Source organism: Corylus avellana, chromosome 9 (assembly GCF_965113065.1).
Source record: "Corylus avellana chromosome 9, dhCorAvel1.hap1.2, whole genome shotgun sequence".
NCBI classification, from domain to species: Eukaryota; Viridiplantae; Streptophyta; class Magnoliopsida; order Fagales; family Betulaceae; genus Corylus; species Corylus avellana.
In genome coordinates, this window is record NC_142498.1 from 1764054 (window position 1) to 1787500 (window position 23447).

At 32.1% G+C, this 23447-nt stretch overlaps 2 protein-coding genes across 3 annotated transcripts; both read left to right on the top strand.

Annotated features, from left to right (window-relative positions):
- Window positions 1-1643: 1643 nt before the first annotated feature.
- Window positions 1644-3664, top strand: LOC148583565 (uncharacterized). The gene is made up of 2 exons (XM_088510482.1): window positions 1644-1747; window positions 2571-3664. The coding sequence occupies exons 1-2, from the start codon at window positions 1649-1651 to the stop codon at window positions 3573-3575; spliced, it is 1104 nt and encodes a 367-aa protein (XP_088366608.1). The 5' UTR covers window positions 1644-1648; the 3' UTR covers window positions 3576-3664.
- An 8871-nt stretch (window positions 3665-12535) lies between these two features.
- LOC132189341 (Protein phosphatase 2C family protein) lies at window positions 12536-23427 on the top strand. Of its 2 annotated transcripts, XM_059604046.2 has the most exons (12): window positions 12536-12674; window positions 12836-12911; window positions 13780-13902; window positions 15218-15281; window positions 16232-16340; window positions 16881-17034; window positions 18027-18152; window positions 19652-19775; window positions 20291-20367; window positions 20583-20635; window positions 21387-21441; window positions 22994-23427. In XM_059604046.2, exons 3-12 carry the CDS (start codon window positions 13786-13788, stop codon window positions 23198-23200), a joined length of 1086 nt encoding a protein of 361 aa, XP_059460029.2. In that variant the 5' UTR covers window positions 12536-12674; window positions 12836-12911; window positions 13780-13785; the 3' UTR covers window positions 23201-23427. The 2 variants fall into 2 exon arrangements, with proteins under 2 accessions (XP_059460029.2, XP_059460028.2); XM_059604045.2 differs by having other exon boundaries at window positions 12536-12911.
- The last annotated feature ends 20 nt before the right edge of the window (window positions 23428-23447 follow it).

Below are 23447 nucleotides of genomic sequence, written 5' to 3' on the forward strand. Positions count from 1 at the left end.
TGATCATCTTTCTGCTTGTTTTATAATTAATTCATGTAGACACGTGTTTCAGGTTGATTTCCCTCCGTATAAAGTCATGTTCCAAATGTGTTTATTCAAGATAAAGTTTCCAATGGGTTTATGATTAGTTGCTCAGTGTGATCCTTTTTAAGTTATGTGATAGTATATTGTGCAATGGGTTTGTATGTTTATTCATTATCTTACTACAATTCAAATCTTTTTAAAAATTTTCTCGTGCAATTTATAGGAGCTTTTGGAACAAGATGCTAAAACATGCCCAGCAAAGGAGAATGTTGATACAAGGCCCATAGGTTTTGGGGGTGTGGTCCCAATCAATGCCAATGGTTAATTTTAATTTTGAAAACAAATTAGATCTACCATATTCTTTAAGAATCTTTTAATGTTTGTTAAGTTGGGTTAAAAATTTTGTCCGTTGTTTAGAATCTTCAAAATGGTAATTTGTTAATTTTAATTTGCATTGTTTGGATGAGTATATTTTTTTTTATTAAAAAAAAGTAAACATAATGATAATAATAGTAATAATAATGACAACGACGACAATAGTGTCCTTTTCATTTTAAGCGAAATTGAGATGATTCATTTTACGGTCAAAATCAATAAAATCATATATGATTGGGTGTTAGACTCGTAAAATCATATATGACAAATAATTAGCAAAATCTACAGTCAAAATCATTAAGCAATGATTTGAGAGTGAAAGTACCCTACCTTTTAGGGACCCAAGTTTCAAAAATATAAAAAATGAATCACAAATTTTATTGTGAAGCTCTTCAAAAATCAGAATACAAAATGTTGAAAACAACAACTGCAAAAGCAAAAAAAGTAGTAGTAACAATAATAATGAAGTTGATTACCTAAACAATTTCCATCAAATCCTTGTAATGATCAACAAAATCAAGTAAACCATAAAATGAAGAACCAAACAAAAAATCATATATATATATATATTCGAAAATTTAAGAGAACATTATGTCTAATTTCAAGAATTCATACCAACATTATGGACGAGGACAACCAAGCATAAGCATAAAAATTTAAAATATCAATTTTAATCTAATTTTATAATTTTACACTAATTTGACATTTAAAATTTAAAATGTCAAATTAGGGAAGGAAGACCACTCACACGAGAGGTGAAAAATAAGAAAGAAATAATGTTGAAGAAAAGATGCGATAAAAAACCCCCAAAAAGGGGAAACTTCAGAAAGCCCCCCTGAACTTTCAGCCAATTTGAAAAATTCCCCCTGAATTTTCAAAACTCTCATTTAGGCCCCCTAAACTTTGGTTTTCTCTCACTTTGGACCCTTTTAACATTAAACTACGTCGTTTTTTGGCTGGGTAGGTGTTTAATTTTAGAATACAAAACGACATAGTTTAATGTTAAAAGGGTCCAAAGTGAGAGAAAATCAAAGTTCAGAGGGCCTAAATGAGAGTTTTGAAAATTCAGGAGGGGTTTTTCAAATTGGCTGGAAGTTCAGAAGGGTTTTCTGAAATTTCCCCAAAGAAAAACCAGCATCACAAATCAACAACTCTGGGTAACAGAAACGTCGTCGTGTAATCCCGCGTATAAGAAACCACACCTCCCCTCCCCTCCCCACCCCTCCCCTACCCTACTACTCCACTCCACATGTCTCTACTTCGTCTGCTTATTTTGTCGAGTCCTTTGAGGCACTGCATCATCAGATCTGCTTCTTCTGCTTATTTCTTCCACTACATCAGGAAATGGGTACGATTTCCAAGTCTACAAACTCTCTTGCTTTCTTCTTCAATCATTATTCTCATCTTAGGGTTTCTTCCAATGCTCAAAATTTTTATTATTGTTGTCGTTGTTTTAGTGCTACTTCTGCTAAAACTCCCAATTGTGGTAGAGATATTGTGGAAAGCCCCAATCAGTTCTTGAAATCTGTCAGAGACCGTTGCAGATCTCGTAGCATTAGGAATCTTGATGATGCCTTAGCCCTGTTTGATAGAATGCTTCACATGCACCCTTTGGCTTCCCTCATGGATTTTAATCAATTGCTGGGTGCAATTGCAAGAATGAAGCATCACTCAACTGTTATTACTCTTATTAAAGAAATGGAATTATCAGGAATAGCTCCCAATATTTATATTCAGAGTGTTTTGATTAATTGCTTCTGTCATTTGAACTGGGTGAATTTCGGCTTCTCTATCTTCGCAAGAATTTTGAAACTTGGTTTTCAACCAAATTGTATAATTCTTAATACTCTTGTCAAAGGGCTCTGTCTTGAGGGTAGAATTGTTGAAGGTGTGAGGTTCGTTCACCAAATGGATAAGAATGGCTACAAACCTAATACAATTACCTACGGAACGATAATTAATTGTTGTGTAAAATAGGTAAGACCAGTGAAGCTATTGGGTTGCTTCGGAAAATGGAAGAAAGAAATCTTGAACTTGATATAGTGAAGTAAAATACAATCATTGATAGTTTATGTAAGGACAGATTGGTAATTGAGGCTTTGACTCTTTTCTCTGAAATGACAAATAGAGGAATTCAGCCAGATGTTTTCACTTACAATTCTTTAATTCAGGGCCTATGCAATTTCGGTCGATGGAAGGATGTAACTAAACAATTGAATGAGATGGTGGAAAGGAAAATCATGCAAGATGTGAGAACATTCAGCATATTGGTGGACGCACTTGGCAAAGAGGGGATGTTGATTGAGGCTGAAGAAGTTTTTGATGTGATGATTCAGAGAGGCATAGAGCCTGATGTAGTCGCGTACAATTCTTTGATTGATGGTTATTGTTTGCAAAATAAAATGGATGAAGCTGTCAAAGCATTTAATACGATGGTTCGAAACGGTTGTTTGCCTTCTGTTGCTAGCTATAACATATTGATCAATGGATATTGTAAGAATAGAAAAATTGATGAGGCAATAAGTCTATTTCGTGAAATGTCCACAAAGGGAATTTTTCCCAATGTTGTCACTTACAACACTCTAATTGGAGGGTTTGGCCGAGTTGGAAGACCTAAAATTGCATTAGAGCTACTCCACGAGATGCAAGGTTGTGGCCAACCTCCAAATATCCAAACTTGTGCTATTTTGTTAGATGGCCTATGTAAGAATCTACACTTTATTGAGGCAGTGGCATTGTTTAAGGAGATGAAAGACAAAAGGTTAGACCTTAATATCGTGATTTACAGCATCTTGATTGATGGTATATGTAATGTTGGGAAACTTACGACTGCAAGTGAATTATTTAATGTTCTTCCTGCCAAAGGTTTTCAACCTGATGTTTGCACGTACACTATAATGATCAAAGGGCTTTGCAAAGAGGGACTACTAAATGAAGCGAGGGAACTATTTGAGAAAATGGAAGAGAACGGTTGTTCACCTAACCATGTCACTTATAACACAATCATTCAAGGCTTCTTGCAACATAATGAGACATCATGGGCAGTGAAATATCCCAAGATGATGGTTGAGAAGGGTTTTTCAGCAAATGCAACCATTGCAACCATTTTGATCGACTTGATGTCTACTAATCGAGCTAATAAAACATTACAAGATTTTTTTCAAATATCCGTATGAAAGTTTTGTAGTCCTTCAACGTGTAAGACAAATTTCATATTCTAACATTTGCAGAGTCAATCTATAAGGAATAAATACATATTTGCTGCAAGTCATTAAGGTGATATTTATTTCCATGTCATTTGGACTATTGATATGAATTGCAATTCCCATGTTATATTTTTTTACAAATTTTTGTAGACTTGTGTATTAATCAAAAAAACATTCTTAAAGATTTATTCATTATTCAATTATTTTGTTGATGCAGAATTATTGCCGAATATTGTTCATATGGAGTTTGGATTTTTTTTATGATTGTATTCTTGCCCACCAGGTTGTTTTATTAATATTTGAGTCCTATTGTTGAAATTGATTATAGTTGTCATGTCATGGTAAACATGGTACTATTAGGGTCAAACACTTAAATTCCCAATATATAGTTTGGAAATTTCCTTTAAGCAACCTGTACTCGAATTGATCATTTTTCTAGACAAGTTACATCCTTTAAGATAAGGATATTAGAAAGCCATTACATCTCTGTCCAATGAATTTTTTTTCTTGGTATACATGATTTTTTTCTTTTGTAAATTATTCTTAAAAGTTATTAGCTCACGAGGAGGCAAATATATATAGTTTGGACATTTTCTTTAAGCAACACATACTCTAACCAGTTGATCATTTTTCTAGACAAGTTACATCCTTTAAGATAAGGATATTAGAAAGCCATTTCATCTATGTCCAATGAATTTTGTTTTCTTGATTTACCTTATTTCTTTGTTTTGTAAATTATTCTTAAAAGTTATTAGCTCACTAGGAGGCAAAGGTATTTGCATACTATTTGACCTCTCATGCGGTAAGGCATAATATCAAATACCCAATTCAGTCACCTCTCATATATATATTGGCCTTTGGTTGCCCGGCCAGCCCTTTTTCGTCAAGGGGTGGCTCGAGCCACCCCATGGTCGGATAGAAGTATTTTTGATAATATTCTTGCGAAAGATACTGTCTCATGGAACTTTATGATTCAATCATATGCCAATGTTGGAGATATGGTTGAAGCACATAGGTTATTCAAGGAGATTCCAGCAAAAAAAGTTATAACATGGAATACAATGGTGAGAGGCTACATACGCAATCAACTTCACGCTAAGGCTGCTGATTTTTTCGATGAAATGCAGGTGATTTACCATCGCAATCACATAATAATAATAATAATAATAATAATGATAATAATAAGTCATAAAAGAAGAAATTTATTGAATATTTAACATTGCCAAATCCTAATCAATAACTGGGGTTCGTTTAAAGGCAAGTACCTTGAGTAACTATATATTGATATCTATCCTAGCTCATTACCTGAGTCAAAAGAATAAAGGCCCTTAACTGAGGAATTAAATAATTACCATTAAATGAACTCTGCTATCTATTTTCAAGTCCACCAAAGACAACTGGTTTTTTAGAGGCACTTTTTATTTTTGGTTTGAAAAATGAGTAATGTTATAAGTCCTCCTAGAGTTCTCTTAGGGTCCTTTCAAATATGATGTCGCTTTTAAAATTACCTTGAATTTGAGATGTGATTTATTGACTTTTAATCTTTGGTGATTTTAAAAGTCACATCACATTTTGGATGACTCTAGGAAGACTCTAAGAAGACTTATAGCAGTACTCTTGAAAAAGTGTTCGGATTTACAAAAATTGTTTTAGAAGTGTTTTTTCATGAGATTTCACATTTATATATATATACATATAGAGAGAGAGAGAGAGAGAGAGAGAGAGTACATTTGCTTATTTTCATAAACCCAAATAGATGTAAACCCTATTTGTAAACAAATTGATAAAAATTAAACATTTATGAAGAAAAAAGAAAAAAGGGTCAGTTGGCCACCCCTCCTTCAATTAGGGTGGTAGTGTATCTTTTTCTAATTATTTTTAAATTTTTTAATCAATAAGTTACCTTTCATCTCTACAAAATTTAGGCATTTGTTTTGTCAAAATATTCCTTCAACAAGAGAAAAAAAAAAATACAAATTTATAAAAAATATTTTGTCTTGAATAATTTGTTAACGTATTTATCTTAAAATCATAAAACAAAAGACCAAAAGAAAAATTCCAAACAAACAAGATCATATTGCATATTTTCACCCCTAATCCGTTCTTACCATAAATAAACAGTCTTCCCAAAAGTGGAAATAACATCTTCTTGCGTAACATATTTTTCGTGGATCCAGATGTTTCGCATTTAGATTGCTCGAACTGCTAGTAATTCAAACAATCCTATCAAGAAAGAGGCTACAAGATCCACCTGCTCCAAGCAGCCCTCACTGAGCCCAAACAAACAGGTTCGAACAGCCGGCCCGCTCTTGCAATTCGAACAGCAAATTTTTCTATAATGTCCACCAACCAACTTGTAATACAAAGAGATCTGGGTACATCTTAGGGTAGGGTGAGTCAAGCATAATTTATTAGGAGACAGCTCAAATTATCTTCAACAACTAGCAAACAGATCTCCTATTTCTTTAATAAAGTTTTGCAAAAGAGTTCAAACTGATATGGAGCATCTTTTTCAATACACCTTTCCATTATATAAATTGCTTCTCAAGATTTGAGTTCAACGCATTAGAAGATTTGGTGCTTTGACTCAATATTTTTTTAACCCACATGTGCACACAGAAAGATCCTGCAACCCAATTTGGTTTCCTTTCTCATATCTTCACTCAAATATTCAATATCCACTTGAAGTTGTTGAAATGTATGCAACCAACAACGAGTCCAGGCACTGAATTTATTATTAAAGTTTTATAATTTAGCATTCACTTAATTCTTATAACGTTAGTTATTAAACAATTAAATTCAAGATAAATATTATATACCATATTTTTATTCCAAACTATTTACAATGCAGTAATACTGACATGACAATCCCAACTAACTCTTTAATTATTTTTTATTTTTTAACAATGACGGATTAATTGACAGTCTGAAATTGCCACATAACAATGATTTTAATTGTGGTTTATGTGACTGTATTAGGTTTTTTTGTAGGTTTATTTTGTCACTTATCACGTCAATAACTAAATAATTAAATTTGATTGTGGTTAACACCAATTTGTAAACAAGTTTTAGTAAAAATTAGTACCCTAAACATTTTCCAACCAACAATACACGTCTCCAATGTTAAAAGTCCAAGCGGAATTTAAACAAAAAGATTAACATAACATATTATAAATTTTTGATTATTCACACCGATTAAGTGATATGGTTTATAACAATTTAAATTGAGAAATGCTAAAAATTATTCTCTTAACCATCTTTCAACAATTTCCCTATAATGAATGGGTGAATCTACTATTGAATTTTTGTAGGACCCACATGAGTCCACAAATCAATGGTGGATCCATTAGATTTGCAAAAAAAGATGGTCGAAAAATAGTTGAGAGAATGATGTATAGTATATCTCTTTTAAATTATATAAAGATTTTAACATTTTGATTAAGATCTTTTTGTTTTTAACTCGTTAATTCTTTCATTCTTATCGGTTTGATTTCATTTATAGTAGAAATAGATTCCCTTGGATTTAACGACCTTTTAATTAATTATAGCATTTATCCTTATTACACGCATTCCTATAATAAACAAAACTTATTTTATTTTATTTATTTTTTCTTGGGGTTATAAGCTTGCCAGAACCCAATTTAGTTTTTAATTCTTCTTTAATAGTTATGATTATTGTTTAAGAATAAGAAATTCGGAACTTTAAACCTAAGCTGAAATTGTTTTTATATAAGTACACATCGTTCAAAATGTTGCTAAATATAATATATTTAATATTTTAACATTCTCATAATCTGTGAGAGTGCTGGCGTGTACAATTTAAGCCGATAAAAAATACTAAATTTAATTATTTTATTAATATTATAATTAATTTAATTAAGTGTATAATTTTTTTACAATTTTTGACGTGTTAGCATACGATTAGAGCTATATTAACGGTCACTAAAAAAAATTTAATACCTTCCAATCACACACTAACATGTTATAAAAAAATTTTGTCAAAAAATTGTAAATCTAGTAATTTTCTTTACATTGTTAAATATATGGAAAAAATATAGTTTACCCCCCCAAAGTTAACAGCGTTTTTCAACTCGAATACCAAAGTTTCAATTTTTGCAATCCACCCCTACAAAGTTTCAATTTTGTTGTCAATTCGACAAATATTATCCTAAAATTTTCATATTGCCCCTAATTTTTATTTTTTATTAAAAATAAATAAAAATTGGTTGTACAAAAATGGCCAGATGCCCCCAAAATTTTTTTATTTATTATTTTTTATAAAAAATAAAAAACTAGTGGCAATATGATAAGTTTTGGATACAATTGGTCAAAGTGCAAAAATTTGAAACTTTGGATGGTAGATTGTCAAAATTAAAACTTTCATATTCGAATTAAAAAACTCTGTCAACTTTAAGAGAGTAAACTATAATTTTCCTTAAATATATTAATAGGCCTTTTCTTTTTGAGTACCTCACAACCTCTCGTTTTGCATTTGTTGATAACGTTTGGTTCAAAGCCGTTAATTTGGTTGTGCAACTAGGCATGTCGGCACTCGGCAGGCCCCAATCCCAGTTTTTTAAATTAAATTCTATTTGTTTCTTATTTTTCAATGTTTTTTTTTTCTTTTTCTTTTCTTTGGGTGAAAGTGATATGTTAATTAATTCTATTTTTTGAACAGTCTCCTTGAATTCTTGATATAATAACTTGTGTTAATTCTGTAATTTTTGTTGTTAAAAATAATTGACGGAACCCTTTTATTAGAGAATATATAAATATAGAAACATTGTCAACAAAAGTACACATTTGAAGCCTATAAAAAAAAGTAGATGCATCAAGAAAGTCCATCCTCATCCTCTTGCCCCATTAATGGAGCATACAACTATCCATCTTCCTTCTAATAGAGGAGACTGACCCTAATTTGTTGACTAGCATGTTCAACTCGGATGGGGTTTATTTTGTTCGGACATGTGTTTGAATAGTCTGAATACTTGGTCAAGCGTGTGAGTTTTATTGGCTTGAATTCTCTCTCGGTTGCTTGCTTAAATTAACTATAATTCGTACACACAATTGTAGGAAATTCTTATCCCCTTCATTTAGCTCCTAAAAGATAGTGACCGGGATATTTGTTTGTCCCATTTTTTAATTATTTGTTTGTAATTTTGCACTGTTGTTTTCATTTTGAATTTATTGTTAGGGAGCTACCATTTTTTTTGGTATTTTGTTGTTTATGATTCCTCACTCTCTCTTCCTTTCGGATTAAGAGTGATATTGATGCTTTCTTATAACCCTTTTCCAAATTCAATTAAAAAAAAGATAGTGACTAATTGAAAGGGAGCGGGAGGGGTCCCTCCAACAAAATGTTTTTGTTTTTTCAAAAAAAAAAAAAAAAAAAAAAACCTTTATATTTGTTAAAAACAAATATTTTTAAGTCTTTTATTTTTTTTATTTTTTACTTTGACCCTTAAAAAATAATTGTCAATGCAGTCTAATCCCTTAAAATTAATTAAATGTATAGTTCCGTTGATGCTAAAAGTGATTTTTGTTGCTTCTCAATGTTGTCCTGCCCAAATTAGTTGTCCTACTTATGAACCTTTTTGGATCTCTTCCCATATTTAAATCCATCTTCTTTTATTATATTTTTAGTATATGTTGATTAAATAACTAAATCCATTCTATTCTATTTCCACCAACCTTTTATTTAAATTATATATTTTAGGTGTTAGGTCTCTCTTCTCAAATGTCTAAGTACTATATTATTATTTCTCTAAGCCTAATTTTTTTAATATATATAATAGTTTATTATTTCTTAATAATAATATTATTCAACCAACTTCTCTTATTTTATTATGCCTAATACCCCCTATCATCACCTATAGCCTGTAGTGGGTCATCCAGCTTCTCTTTATATTTGTCCAAGTTGGTCGTTTAACGGTTATGCAATCGCTATGTCAATTACTTTATACGCCACGTCGTTGAAGACATTTCACATCAACTTTGAAGAGAGGAGTACCTAAACTTCCAAGTGTTGTGGCTGACAGTCAAAGGTGATTTATGCAAAAGGAATTAGGTGGGTTATTCTCTACTCCACATGTCACCCATCACTGTACTTTTACTTGACACCTGTCCTATAATAAATGAGAAATGCTAAAGGCCCAACTTTTTTGCCCAACAAAAGTCCAACTTTTACCCTTTATTTTTTTTCTAAAAAAAACAAAATGAAAAATAGAAAAAATGTCTGAAGCAACCCTATCTATTTTTGGCCTTTCTTTTATTTAGTATTTTAAAAAAAATGAAAAATAGTATTTTTCTTCATAATAATGACATTTTTTTCAAGAAAATGTCATTATTATGAAAAAAATACCAATTTTCATTTTTTAAAAAATACCAAATAAAAGAAAGACAAAAAATAGATAGGGTTGCTTCAAACATTTTTTTCATTTTTTATTTTATTTTATTTTTAAAAAATAAATAAGGCAAAAGTTGGACTTTTGTTGGACAAAAAAGTTGGGTCTCTATCATTCCTCATAATAAATGGGATCTTCTTTGAATTCTCAAAGTTTTTGTTCATCCAATCTTTATTAGGGTAGAAAACCCGTAATTGTTTTGAACAGTTTAAGATGTAACATCTATTTACTAAGAACATGTTGATTCTGTAACTCTTATTTGAAAGAATATATATATATTTTTTGAATTTATGTGAAATTCAAACATCGTAATAACAAAAGAATGCAGTTCAAGAAATATTAAATTGACTTGCAATACTTAGAGTTTTTTCACCTTGTATAACAATATGATAATACATAGAAGATATAATAAAAGTATATGTGCAAGTCACAGGATCACCAATTTATTTCCTTTGGAAATTCGGGTAGTTTGGTCACTTTCAATTAATTATTGTCTCTTTGGGTAAAGAACGGGGCCAATCGTTGCCCCTTAGGGCAAATAAGGAGTTGACCACCCTTATAGCTTGTGTATGGTGCAATCAGAGACAAATTTATGGGGGGACTGAGAGTGGCCCTGGTCACCCCTCCCCCCCCCCAAATTACAAGAAAAAACAATTTTTAAGGCAAAAAAAAAAAAAAAAAAAAAACATAAAGATATTTTTTGTCAATTGATCTCTTTCCAAATTTTTTTTTAGCTCTTGGTCTCTCTCCAAATTGAAAGCTTGATTCGTGGTGCAATGACTTACTTTTTGCCTTTTGAACCATTCATTTAACATGAGAATCAAAATTAAAGTTATTTCACCCATTGCAGTATCTTCAGTGTTACATGAGATCTCTATCCAATAAAGATTGCACAAAGAGAAAACCAATAAAGGGCATTATTATAATTTTCATCTTAAGTAATAGGACATTTGTAAATAATTAATGTCCTTCAATTATATATATATATATATATATATATTGTAATCAACATTCTAATTCCAAACCCACTTGCAATTATTTTTTACCATTCAAGATATCAACAACCATGCAATCCAATGATATTTGTCTTTTTCTTAAAAAAGGATTTTAACATAAGTGTCAGAATTATGAGAATTTATAAGATTAACAAATACAAGAGGTAGTTTTATAAAACAACAATAAAAAGGAAACACTTCAATAAACACATGCATGGCACGTGAATGTAGTTTGGAGCAAAATGACACATCTACCCATTCACCGATCACGTCAAGCCTTTAATACCAACTGACATTGGGGTAACAAAAGCAAGACATTCACATTTATGATTCCGTGGGTAATTGGTCAATAGCGTGTTTGATATTACGTTTTAAAAATAAAGTTTTTAAATAAAAAATGTTTTAGAGTAAAAACTTTATTTTTAAATTTTTGTCAAAAGTATGTGTTGATAATTTTTTAAATTTTTGGACTTTTAAAATCGCTTTTAATTTTTTTACCAAATAAATACTTTTTTTTTTTTAAACAAATTTTTTGAGTGTTAAAAATATTTTTAAGTTATTTAAGCACAATCTCAAACAAAAACCCAACAAAGAACATGGGAGTTCTGTGTCTCTACTCCAATTGCTTGATGGGACATCTCAATTCTCAAGGCCTCCTAGTATATGCTATGTTATTTTCTAGTTTATGTAAACTAATATTTTTTTTTTGGGTTTTTTTTTTTCAAAAAAAAAAACTTATTTCATTGGTGCCTCATATTTTTTTTTTTTAAAGAAATATATATGTAAGATTTAAAGAATACAAAAAAATACTAAGAAAAACCGTAATATTTCTCTTATCAATGAAAGGATAATTGGACATCCATACTTTTTTGGAAAGTGTTATGATATTATAGTTTTTATTATAATTTTTTAAAATACTCAAAGTGGTACTTTATATTTAATGAAAATAAATATCACATAAATGGTTAATAGCATTTTATATTTTAATGGTTAATATGATAAGTATCATGTAAATTATCACATTTACACTTTAGTGATTAACATAATAAATACTATGCAGACTATATTAGTTTCTAAAAAACTTATAATAAAATTATTGTGCATACTAAGCTGCTTGAAGTAAAGAACAATGTTATTCTTCACATTTATTTTTTACACTCATTTTACGTGTTTTAAGTAAGTGATATTCTTCTTCAAGCTCATTTCATCAACCAACGTAAAATAGGGGTGAATTTTGGACAAATAGGCTTTGCAGTTTATCAAATTAAGTGCAATTCAAAATAAATGAATAAAGGATCTCAATCCTGAAATAACAAACTGTGAGAATGTGGGTAATAATGGAAGATAAATAAGACTTTTTGACATAAGCTACAGTGACATTCCAAGGATGTCGGTCAAATGGAAATTGGCCTGAAACTGAGGTTAATGGTAAAAGTGTGTAGGTCCTTGTCAAATATCTCGAATAATTTAAAGTGAGAAGTGTGCGGGCAACCCAATATATTTATAATTGGATAAAATCAGAGAAAGATAAGAGTGAGAAAATAAATAAATGGAGACAGAGGATGGATTGGTCTCTAGGAGAGAGAGAGAGAGAGAGGCTTGAAAATGCCGGCATAGTCTACCAACAGTCACCCTAATTCCACAAGCTTCATAAGATCACCATCAATCAAGTACTCAAGAAAAAGTCTTTGTTTTGCTCTTTCAGTCTCTCTCTCTCTCTCTCAGTCTCTCTCCCCCCTTTTCTCTGTATCTTCATGGCTGTATCTATTTCTTGAACAGTTGAAATTAATCAATTGGTTCTCTCACCCAATTTCTAAACTTTTCTCCTTAGACACCTTGAAACTTCTTCTGGGTCGTTTCGAATTCTTCAAAAGAAGCCTCTTTGGTTGGCCCAATCGGGGCTTCATGTAAGTATTAGCCTTAAATCATAAGCTCCTCTACTTTGTCATCGTTCTTAGCTAAACTTTGTTCCATTTACTCTTTTTATCTCCAAAATTAGTGATTTGTTGTTACCTTTGAATGATCTAAATTATAAATTAGCAGCTGCGCCTTAAATGTATTTCTTGTCAATCTCGATTATAGTTTTCTTTTCTTTGAATTTGTCTTGATTTTTTTCCCTTGTTTAATTGTTGGATAAAAAAAATAAAAAAAAAGTATTGATATTTTAGAGTCTCTAAAACTCTGATTCAAAGTTTATTTTATTTTATTTTTTTTGAATGTCAATTAGTTTTTTCAAATGATGGGTGATTCTTGTTTCGGGCACTTAGATCGGTGCTCAACTGGGTATAATAATGTGGGTGTTGTCTTATGGTTTGAATTTAATATATGGATGACTTAATTCTCAGCTTGCTTGCTGAGGAATGGAGAAAAAAGAAGTAAAGAACTATGAATTGAGTTGAATCTTATGCTTGATTCATCTTACTATTTTCAAAAAAGTGCAAGTGGTTGTTTTAGGCTCGGTATAGTAGAGATTCTTTCTATATTCAGTCCCAAATAAATATCAAACAGATTCAGAATTTTTAATTTTTTTGTTTTTATTTTTCACCTGCATTTTCCCAGAACCAAACATAACATTATAATTTGAGCTCATTTTGTGGTTAGAGAAATTAATGTTGAGGATCTGTGGTGTTGAATTATGATATTACATTTTGTATATTTTGCGGGTTGGAATTGTGGGGTTTATTGGATGTTATTAATCCAAGTTTTATTTAATAATTTTTTTAAAAAAATACAAGCAGAAGCAAAGGTTTTTAATTGGGTTTTGTATGGTTACAGATAGCAATGGGTATATATCTCAGCACTCCCAAAACCGAAAAATTCTCTGAAGACGGTGAAAATGATGGGCTTAGATATGGTTTATCATCCATGCAAGGTTGGCGTGCAACCATGGAAGATGCTGTGAGTAATTATGGAGACCTTTGCTCTTTCTCAATTACTACAACATACAAATCCTGTTTCATTCATATTTTTAAATAGTTTATCTTTCTTTCTTTTTTTTTTAATTTCTTTTTTTTATCTGATTTAAGCCGATGGGTTGACTATGAAGTGGCCAAGGGTGTGAGAAAAAGGACTGGGTCATACCATCTGCTGTTTATTATCTCCGTTATTCAGTGGAGGATAGCAAAATTGTTTCTTATTCCTAAAAATTCCTTCTTTTTTGTTTTGGGAAGTGGGGTATGGAGAAACATCTCCAGAGATTGAGGTGCAACCCACGAATTTAGTTTCATCTTTAAAGCTTCATTCCTGTTTCTAACAAGATTATATTGACTCTTTGAACATTTGTGAGATAATGAGGGTAAATTTTTCATGACTCTTTTTTATGCTTTTTATTTTTATTTAATAATACCTTTCTAGCATAATCTGAAACTGAAAATGCTGATAGATTAAAGTATTTGAAATGGTTCGTTATTGGGGAAAATTTTGTGAAGCAGTTCTTTTAGATGCACTGCTGAGCTAATGTCCTGTATCACTTCTAGTATCGTTTTTTTCTATTTCAAAAAAATTGGAATGTGGTATTGTTATGCATCTTTTGTGTGTATTACTTTTGGTGGAGATGGGTTGCTGCCATGGGAGTTAAACCTTAAAGTTGTTTACTTCTCTGTCTTGATTCCATAGCAGCAACATATGCATGATTTTTTTGGAGTTTGTAAACTTTCTTTCCACTTTGTGTTTGGGAAGTAACACCCTGTTTCTTGTTTCGGGAATTGTGTGAGCACTGAGAATTTCCATTATTCTTCAAAGTTTCAACACTGCATAATAGGAAATATATTTAAGGAGATTTAGTGAAATATTCCATTTAAGCCTGGATCTTTTTTATATGCATGTCACTCAGCTAAAATTTTACTTGGAAGATGTCAAGTGTTTGTCATCAGAAACTTGTGCTGAATTTGGACTTATATACCAATTATGCATTAGTGTTTGTTATAAATGTGTGTGTGTAAATTTTCTTTGAGGGCTTTAAACGTATTGGATCCAGTGAATGACATCTGCACTTTAAATATCTGTATAATTCTTTTTTTATTATTACTTCAATATCTTTAGTATATTGAATAAGCTTACTTACAAATGCAGAATATCACAAACAATTATTTTAGTGGTCTTTTTGCTGATTTAGCATCTTCTGGACCTGTTTGATTATATCTGTTTGACCTAGATTTATTTTTATAAAAGTGATTGATATGCTGTTGATTAATATGGTTATTTCTTTTGTTAGCATGCTGCGTATCCCGATCTCGATCCGTCCACTTCATTCTTTGGTGTTTATGATGGCCATGGAGGTAAGAATTGTCAGGTTCAAATACTTGTATCTATTTTAGATGGTTAATTCTACTCATGTAATAGGATTTCTTGGTTTGGCATCGTGGTTGATTTATCTGTGTTACTTTCCAGTCACTACTTATCCTGTTATTTGGATGAGAAATGCTAGGCTTACAAAATATTTTTTTTAAAAAAAAAAACTCTTACAAAGTGATGTGGCAAAACATGTTTGAATTGCTAAAAATTTGGATTCATGTAACTTGATAAATTAATCTACGGGGTGATGGCTTATGTTACAAAATTATGTGGAGGGGACTACATCATATCTGAGCTGCCTCTAGTTAGTTACTTCTCCAAGATGTCCAGTTTGCATGTTTATAATTGGATTAGACTTTTGTAATATGCATTAAGCATGCAGAGCAGTTGCTACGATGCAACTTCATTGATATTTTTAATGTTTTCCAACTTTTAGTGATCTATAGATTTTTTTTTTTTTTTTGGTCTTATTCTCAAATCATTGCTTTGGTGGTTAAATTCTGTGTGGTTATTGAAGCATACGTTCAAGTGTCAATTCCAAAGCCATAGAACTCTAAATCTCCGAAATTGATTCTACCACATGGCATGGATTTTAAGCATCCTAGTGTTTTAATATATATATATAAAATTCTTCTATCATGAAGGATGAAGATCTTGTCTGTTAACCTGCGCACAATTGATTGGCTTTTAGAAATAGAACTCATTTACCTGCATTTTTTCAAGCTTTAGATTCGCTGGTGTCTTTTTACCTGTTGGCTACATAAAATTCAATAAAAAGTTTGTAGCTTTAGACCCTATTTGTAAGTTCCCTTCTCCTCTGTCTTTTGGAATTAGGATTTGTACTGTACCATCACAACCCCCCCTCTGCTTGTTGATTAAAATTTTATGTAGTAACTGAGTTGAGTATACTCACGTAAATCCAACAACTTTTCAGGCAAGGTGGTTGCAAAGTTCTGTGCTAAGTATCTTCACCAACAGATGCTCAAGAATGAAGCATATGCAGGCGGAGATATAGGAACTTCCATCCAGAGAGCTTTTTTCAGGTTACATAATTTAAATTCTTACAATTTCAGTTCCTTTTCACCACTTTCTAAAGTTGTCATGGTCACATACTTATAATGGCCTGCATTGCTGCTGTATTCAGCTTTGAAAGCAGCTGTTGTAATTAATAATAATCATACCCAAAATTGTGCTCCTGACATTCATATACATAAAGCGACTTTGAAAATACATCAGTTGAATTTTAAGTAGCATAACTGTTCCTCCTGGTATAACTAAATAAATTATGCATGTCTATCTGCATGCACATGTGTGTGTGTGTGTGTGTGTTTGTTTGTGCACATTCGTATGTGTTTATGCGTGCATGTGTTATGGAGAATGTGGTCACAATATTATGTTGCTTTTGTGATGGGGACTTGTAGCTCCTTGAATTGAGTGGTAGGAGATTACAAAGCTCATTATCAGGCCATTTACAAATGGCTTTCAACTGTTTTGTGGGTTTTTGCCTCCATTGTCAATGGTGCCAAGTTTACACTTATGGTCTCCCTTTTGTGGTTCCAACTGGTGCTATTTTGGTTATGCAGAATGGATGAAATGATGCGTGGACAAAGGGGTTGGAGAGAATTAGCTGTTTTGGGTGATAAAATAAACAAGTTCACTGGCATGATCGAAGGGTTGATTTGGTCTCCAAGGGGCAGTGATAGTAATGAACAGGCTGATGAATGGGCTTTTGAGGAGGTAGGTGTGAAAACCAAACAAAACCATTGAACTTATTGTCCTCTTCTACCATCAACACTGATCTGCTTGATCCACTTTTACTTTTATTTTTTGTCCGTACTTTGGGACTCGGTTGAGTTTTAGTTCATGTAAGGTTGAGGAAACAAATGTTAGGCAAGGTATGTCAGTTTCCACTTAGAATCACTGCATATAACAGGCCAACCCTGAAGTGATATCAGTCAATAGAAACTTGGAGGTTTAAATCTGTTCTTTAACTAGAAAAGTGCTCAATGTTTTTATTTTTTTGATAAGTAGAAAAGTGCTCAATGCTATAGTATATGTTGATTTGTTTTTGTCTAGAAAATTATTGTAATTTTCAAATGATTTCCCCCATTTTATCACTTGGTAGACAAACTTTATACACGACCTTTAGCGTATGCTACTGAACAAGCACACACATGCAAACTTTGGAGGTTCATAGGTGTTTCTGTATGCTCGTATAATGCTCAATGCTATAGTGTATTCTGAATTTTTTTTTTTTTTTTTTTTTTCTCTTTTCAAAATCTCCTGTCGCTTTTAATGAACCAGCATCGTTAACTTCACCTCCACTTGATACCTAGGTGTGACAAATTCTGCCTGCATGCTTATGTTTTTGCATACTACATGCGCACATACAATCATCCACGCACACACAATTATGTAAGCATTGCTACGATCATGAGGTGAGATTTCGGTGATGCCACAAATCGGTACTACATCCATTAATTTGTTTCTGTCATCTGAGACATTGGTGCAGAACATTTCATCTAATTAGAAAATAATTTTTTCTTTTTTAATTTGGTGAGCCTGTGGTCTTGATCATCTTGTTAACTGATTTTTTGAGAAATGTGTTTTAAAGACACAACTTATTAGATGAGTCTGTAACTTGTTCTTTTGGATGTATGCAATTGGAGAAAGAAGCATTTAATTTGGTCATGTTCTTTTTTATGTTTAAATGCAACTATTATTACCAGGGGCCTCATTCTGATTTTGCTGGGCCAACTTCTGGGAGCACGGCCTGTGTTGCGATTATTAGAAACAACCAACTTCTTGTTGCAAATGCTGGTGATTCTCGTTGTGTGATATCTCGGAAGGGTCAGGTAATTTTTTAATTACAGGATTCTTCAGTATGAATGTTGCTAATTATTAAAATCTATTATTATTTTGTTTTGAAAGCTGTCATCAGTTAGAGGTGTCTTACAATTTGGATAGGTAAATGAGTAAGAGTTTTAGGTAAACTACCAGTTTCATCCCTGTGGTTAAGGGCAATTACAATCTCAATGTCTTTTGAAAACCATCACTTACGGAGCAAAATGAAAACATTATATTCTGAATTATTCTCTGAGAAATGCTACACTACCCAATTTTTATTTATTTATTTATTTTTCTCTAGAAGTTAGTTCCCAAATGATGTGTCACCATCTCATGAGTTGGTGACACATTTCTCAAAATAATAAATCTCATGAAATGGTGACACATCATTTCGGAACCAACTTTTGGAGAAAACTTCTCAGATCCTTAATGGATCTTAAAGTTTAATTTAAGAGGTGGCAGAACAACTCTATTCTTAGATTTGTAAACATAACTGCTCTTTTCCCAGTGGTTTTGAGAGCATATTAAAGGCTAAATTTCATACTTCAGGCAACATGTGCTTGTCACGTGAGAGAATCTGTGGTGCAGGACAAATGAAGAACAAAAGAAAAGATAGATAAATCCTATGTTGAACAGTCTTGCTGGCCAACAATAGAGCTTTGGTATAGTCTCACCACCAAAGGGAAGAGGAATCACACCTCAAAAAAAGAAATCTCATCTCAAGATAATTAGCATAAAACTTGAATACTTTTTATTCATTAAAACAAACTTGGTTACATTGATACCAAAATTGACATAGCACGGGAAGAGTTGTCACACAACCAGATCAAGAGCAAGAAAAATAAAGGATTGGCATCTCACCAAACAAAGGAATTGGCATCACACCAAGGGAATGATATCTCACCACAAGAGAAATTGAATCACACCTCAAAAAGAGAAATCTCATCTCAAGATAATTAGCATAAAACTTGAATACTTCTCATTCATTTAAATAAACTCGGTTACATTGATATATAGGTGCCAGCCTCTTGTTTGATAAATTTAACCACTACTAGGATGATAACTACTACTAGGATAACATAAATGATAAACAATGGTACTTCAGTAGCTGATCACATATCAACTATGTTTATTGATGTCTGTCAACAATCATCTGCAATGAAATTATCCTTACCACAAGTCTAGTGGTAGCCCACCTTAGGAATTGGAATTTGCGTGGGACTCTGCATCGATCTGTCAATTGTGATGAAAAAACATATGATTTTATTTTACTGAAACCACACAGGTTTAGTGATGGTTTCAAAAGTCAGTGGGGGTGATTCGTAATTACTATATCCACAGGGACTTAATTTGTAGTTATGCATAAGAACTTCAGTAGTCAAAATTATAGACATAGCGCATGTGTTGATACTGGAGGAGATCTCTAAAAGAAGTCTAGATTTGACAATTTGGATTTCTGGTTCTTATTGTGGCCTCTCTCTCCTTTTCCTTGGGTTCTATTTTTCAGGCTTACAATTTGTCCAGGGATCACAAACCTGATCTTGAGGTTGAGAAGGAAAGGATTTTGAAGGCTGGTGGTTTTATACATGCAGGACGAGTCAATGGCAGTTTAAATCTTGCTCGAGCTATAGGTATCTTATCTACATCCATGCGAACCTCAAAAAACAAGGTTTTGAAATTTTAGTCAATTTTTTTAATCTAAGTTTTTTTTTTCTTCTTTTTATTAGTAAGTTATACATGCACCCGGTGGGACTTGAACCCACAACCCCACCCTCCAACTTGCTACAAAGGGAGGAAGTACCATTTGAGCTGCTAAATGCATGCGAACCTCTAAAAACAAGCTTTTGAGATTTTAGTCAATTGCTCTTTAACAGCTAAGTCCTTGAGCTCAAGGAAACTTTTTTTATGCACTGATTTGATAACTTAAGCTCAAGGCAACTTGTGAAAGCGATCTCTGAGCTTCCTCTGTCGAGGCAGTTAGATACCACTGGTACAAGCTCAGTGCCATCCTTCTTCTACATTGAATGTACATGCAGAAATACATATCTACATGTACACAACACATGAGAGAGAGAGAGAGTTGGGGAAGCTTTTTTTTTCCTTCTTGTAGTTTCCAGACTTTGATTTAGTTTCTCATTTACTGCAGGTGACATGGAATTCAAACAGAATAAATTTTTGTCTGCTGAAAAGCAAATTGTAACTGCCAATCCAGATATTAATGCTGTACGTATATTCTTGTTGTTAATTGATGAAATTGCTATTTATGTGATGTACCTCACATCTTTTTCTTCTGCAATTTGGTGGGTTTGATTAAATGATTGATTTGGGGATCTAATTTTTTGTGATCTTCACATTTTCTATTAGTGCTTTAACATCTGTTTATTTGTTAGATTGAAACTTCATAAACATTGATATGCAATTAATTGTTTTCTCTCAAGGTTGAGCTTTGTGATGATGATGAGTTTGTCGTGTTAGCATGTGATGGCATCTGGTACGCATCTTATGCTTTTCCTTTCCTGTTTAGTTTTGACGATTGTTATATCTTGTGGGAAGTCAGGCTCACTAAGCCAAGAACATTTCATACGTACTTCCATATTTTTTAAAACATGATAGCTGCCGACCATGAATTAAGCTCCTTTTGTCTCAATGGGAAATGTCTTAAAGAAATGGAGTATCTTTCAATCAAGGATGTGAAATTTCCAATTGTTTGTAATTGACCAGTATATAATTTTTAGTATTAATATCCTATCTGTTCCATCTTGCTCTAAATTTCAATATATCATGATTTGGAGGATGTATCATGAGATGGCTATTCTTATCGAGGACAAAAGCATCTTCCCAACCAATGTGGGATATGTTCGTCTCTTTCTTAGTGGAGACCAGAGAGCCAGCTAGCTTGTTTTGATTAAATTGGAGCTATGAAGATGGTGAATGGAAAATCATTTTGGGCGAGGGAAGTTTGGTGTGCCTTTTGGGTGACAGATTCTTGTTGAGCCTTCCTTTATATTTCTTTTTTGTGCAGGGCACCCTGTATAAAGTCTTTGATCAAAAAAAAAATAAAAAAATAAAAAATAAAAAGATATTATAGCTCTTTGCATTCCTACAAGCTAGAAGATATATTTTTCCTACTAGAGAGTTTCATTATGTTTGTTATATTGATATTATTCTTATAATTCTGGCGGTATTCGTATGAGAAGTTTTATAATTTGTGATGATTACTCTCTCTGTTGATTGCTTTTCAGGGATTGCATGTCAAGCCAGCAACTGGTAGATTTTATTCATGAACAACTAAGCTCGGTGAGTGGATTGGTCTCTCACTCTCTTTTCAATAACATAATAATCTAGAGTGAGTTCATGTGTAGTGACTAACAATGACATAGTTATCCATTATTTGTAGCCAATCTAGAGTCTAAAACTTGAATATTCATAATTTGAAAGATGTGAGAAGAAAAAGCTGTTCATTTGTGTTTTTGCTTTTGATTATAGAGAAGTAATGAACCATGTTTGGCAAGTTATATTTGAAAATGACATGTTTTTCTTCAACATCTCCTTCACCTTGCCTTGATTGTTTAGCATCTTTAGAGTTCCTGGACTACTAGGGCAATTTAAGTTTTCAACTCTTAAGCCTTTTGCCACTGCGCTTTCTCTCTCTTGTTTTCCTTCCTATCTTACTAAAAAAAAAGTAAGGGAAAAATATAAAAAATTCTCCCAAACTAACAGCCGTTTGCGATAAAGCCCTACAATGTTTAAAAGATACTAAAGTAGCCTATCAAACTACCAAATAGTGTTAAAAAGGCAACATATTTTATTATATTCCTATAATACCCATATTCTTTTAAAAACAAAATAAAATAAAAAATAAACTAAATTATTTTTTAAACAAAAAAAAAAAAAAAAAAAAAAAACCCAAGGGGCGAACAAATACAATCTTTTTTTTTTTTTTTTTTGGAATAAATAAAATATTAGTCATTGTAGTTGGTTTAAATTACAAATTGTTTGTGCAGTATAAAAAAAATATGGATAAATGCAAAATCAAACCATGTCTCAATTTGCAACCACCCCATTTATTTTATTTTTCATTTTTCCATATATATATATTTTAAAAAATTAATTTTTTTGTTTTTTATTATATTGCTTTATTAAATTTTTTATTTTAGTTTTTAAAAGAATAGAGGTATTATAGGAATATAAAAAATATGTGGCATTTTTTACACACTTTGGTAGTTTGATGGGCTACTTTAATACCTTTTAAGCATTGTGGGGCTTTATCGCAAACGGTTGTTAGCTTGAGGGGTTTTTTTATATTTTTTCCAAAAAGTAATTTGCTTCGCAGTCCTTGTGTTAATTATTGTCCATTATGAACTTCCATGCCTTGCTTTCTATTGTTGTTGATTATCCAAAACCAAGACAAGTCACCTTTACCAGGACCCTACTTTGGAAGAACCTATATGGGGGTAATGACCTCTTTTATTAGGTCTGGAAGCAGGAATACTACTGACTTGCAGCCATTCTAGTGGTGCCCGGAGTAAAATGTAGGCCACAGTGGCTTTGTTTGATAACACTTTTTTCTTTTGTATTTTGTTTTCCTTTTTCAAAACAAAATACTCAAAACTACTTTTACCGTTATGTTATATCAGAACACTTTTTCAAACAAAAACATCCTCTAAAAAGCCTTTATGTCACATCATAACACTTTTTAAACAAAAAAATCATCTAAAAAGCATTAACAAAGTATACCGATTAATTTCATCATCATCAATATTGTTTGATATTATAGGAACTATATGTTAAAAGTCTAATATTACACCCTTTTGAGCTTTGACAGTAGAAATTGTTGTAAATAATGCAGGAAAGCAAGCTCTCTACGGTGTGCGAGAGAGTACTTGATAGGTGTTTGGCACCATCAACAGCTGTTGGTGAGGGATGTGACAACATGACCATGATCTTGGTGCAGTTCAAGAAACACACTCTGTTCAATGCGTCCGTTGATGATCAATCCTCACCGTCCAAATCAGCTGATCCCGAACCAAAACAGGAGGAAAGTATACCAAAGTAGTTGCTGCAGTACATCCACAAATCAGATCCTAATACAGCATAACTCTCATTGGAAGGACATATGAGGATCCCTCTTCTATGGGTTCTCGGATCTGTAACTGTAGATGGGATTGTAAGATGAGATCAAATATTGAGAAAAAAATCATTATTGGTGTTGTGAGTGTTCATGTTTGAGAACTCGAGGATATCACAACTTTAATAACATCATGTACAGTTTATTAACTACCACGTCACACGGCTCTGTTTGT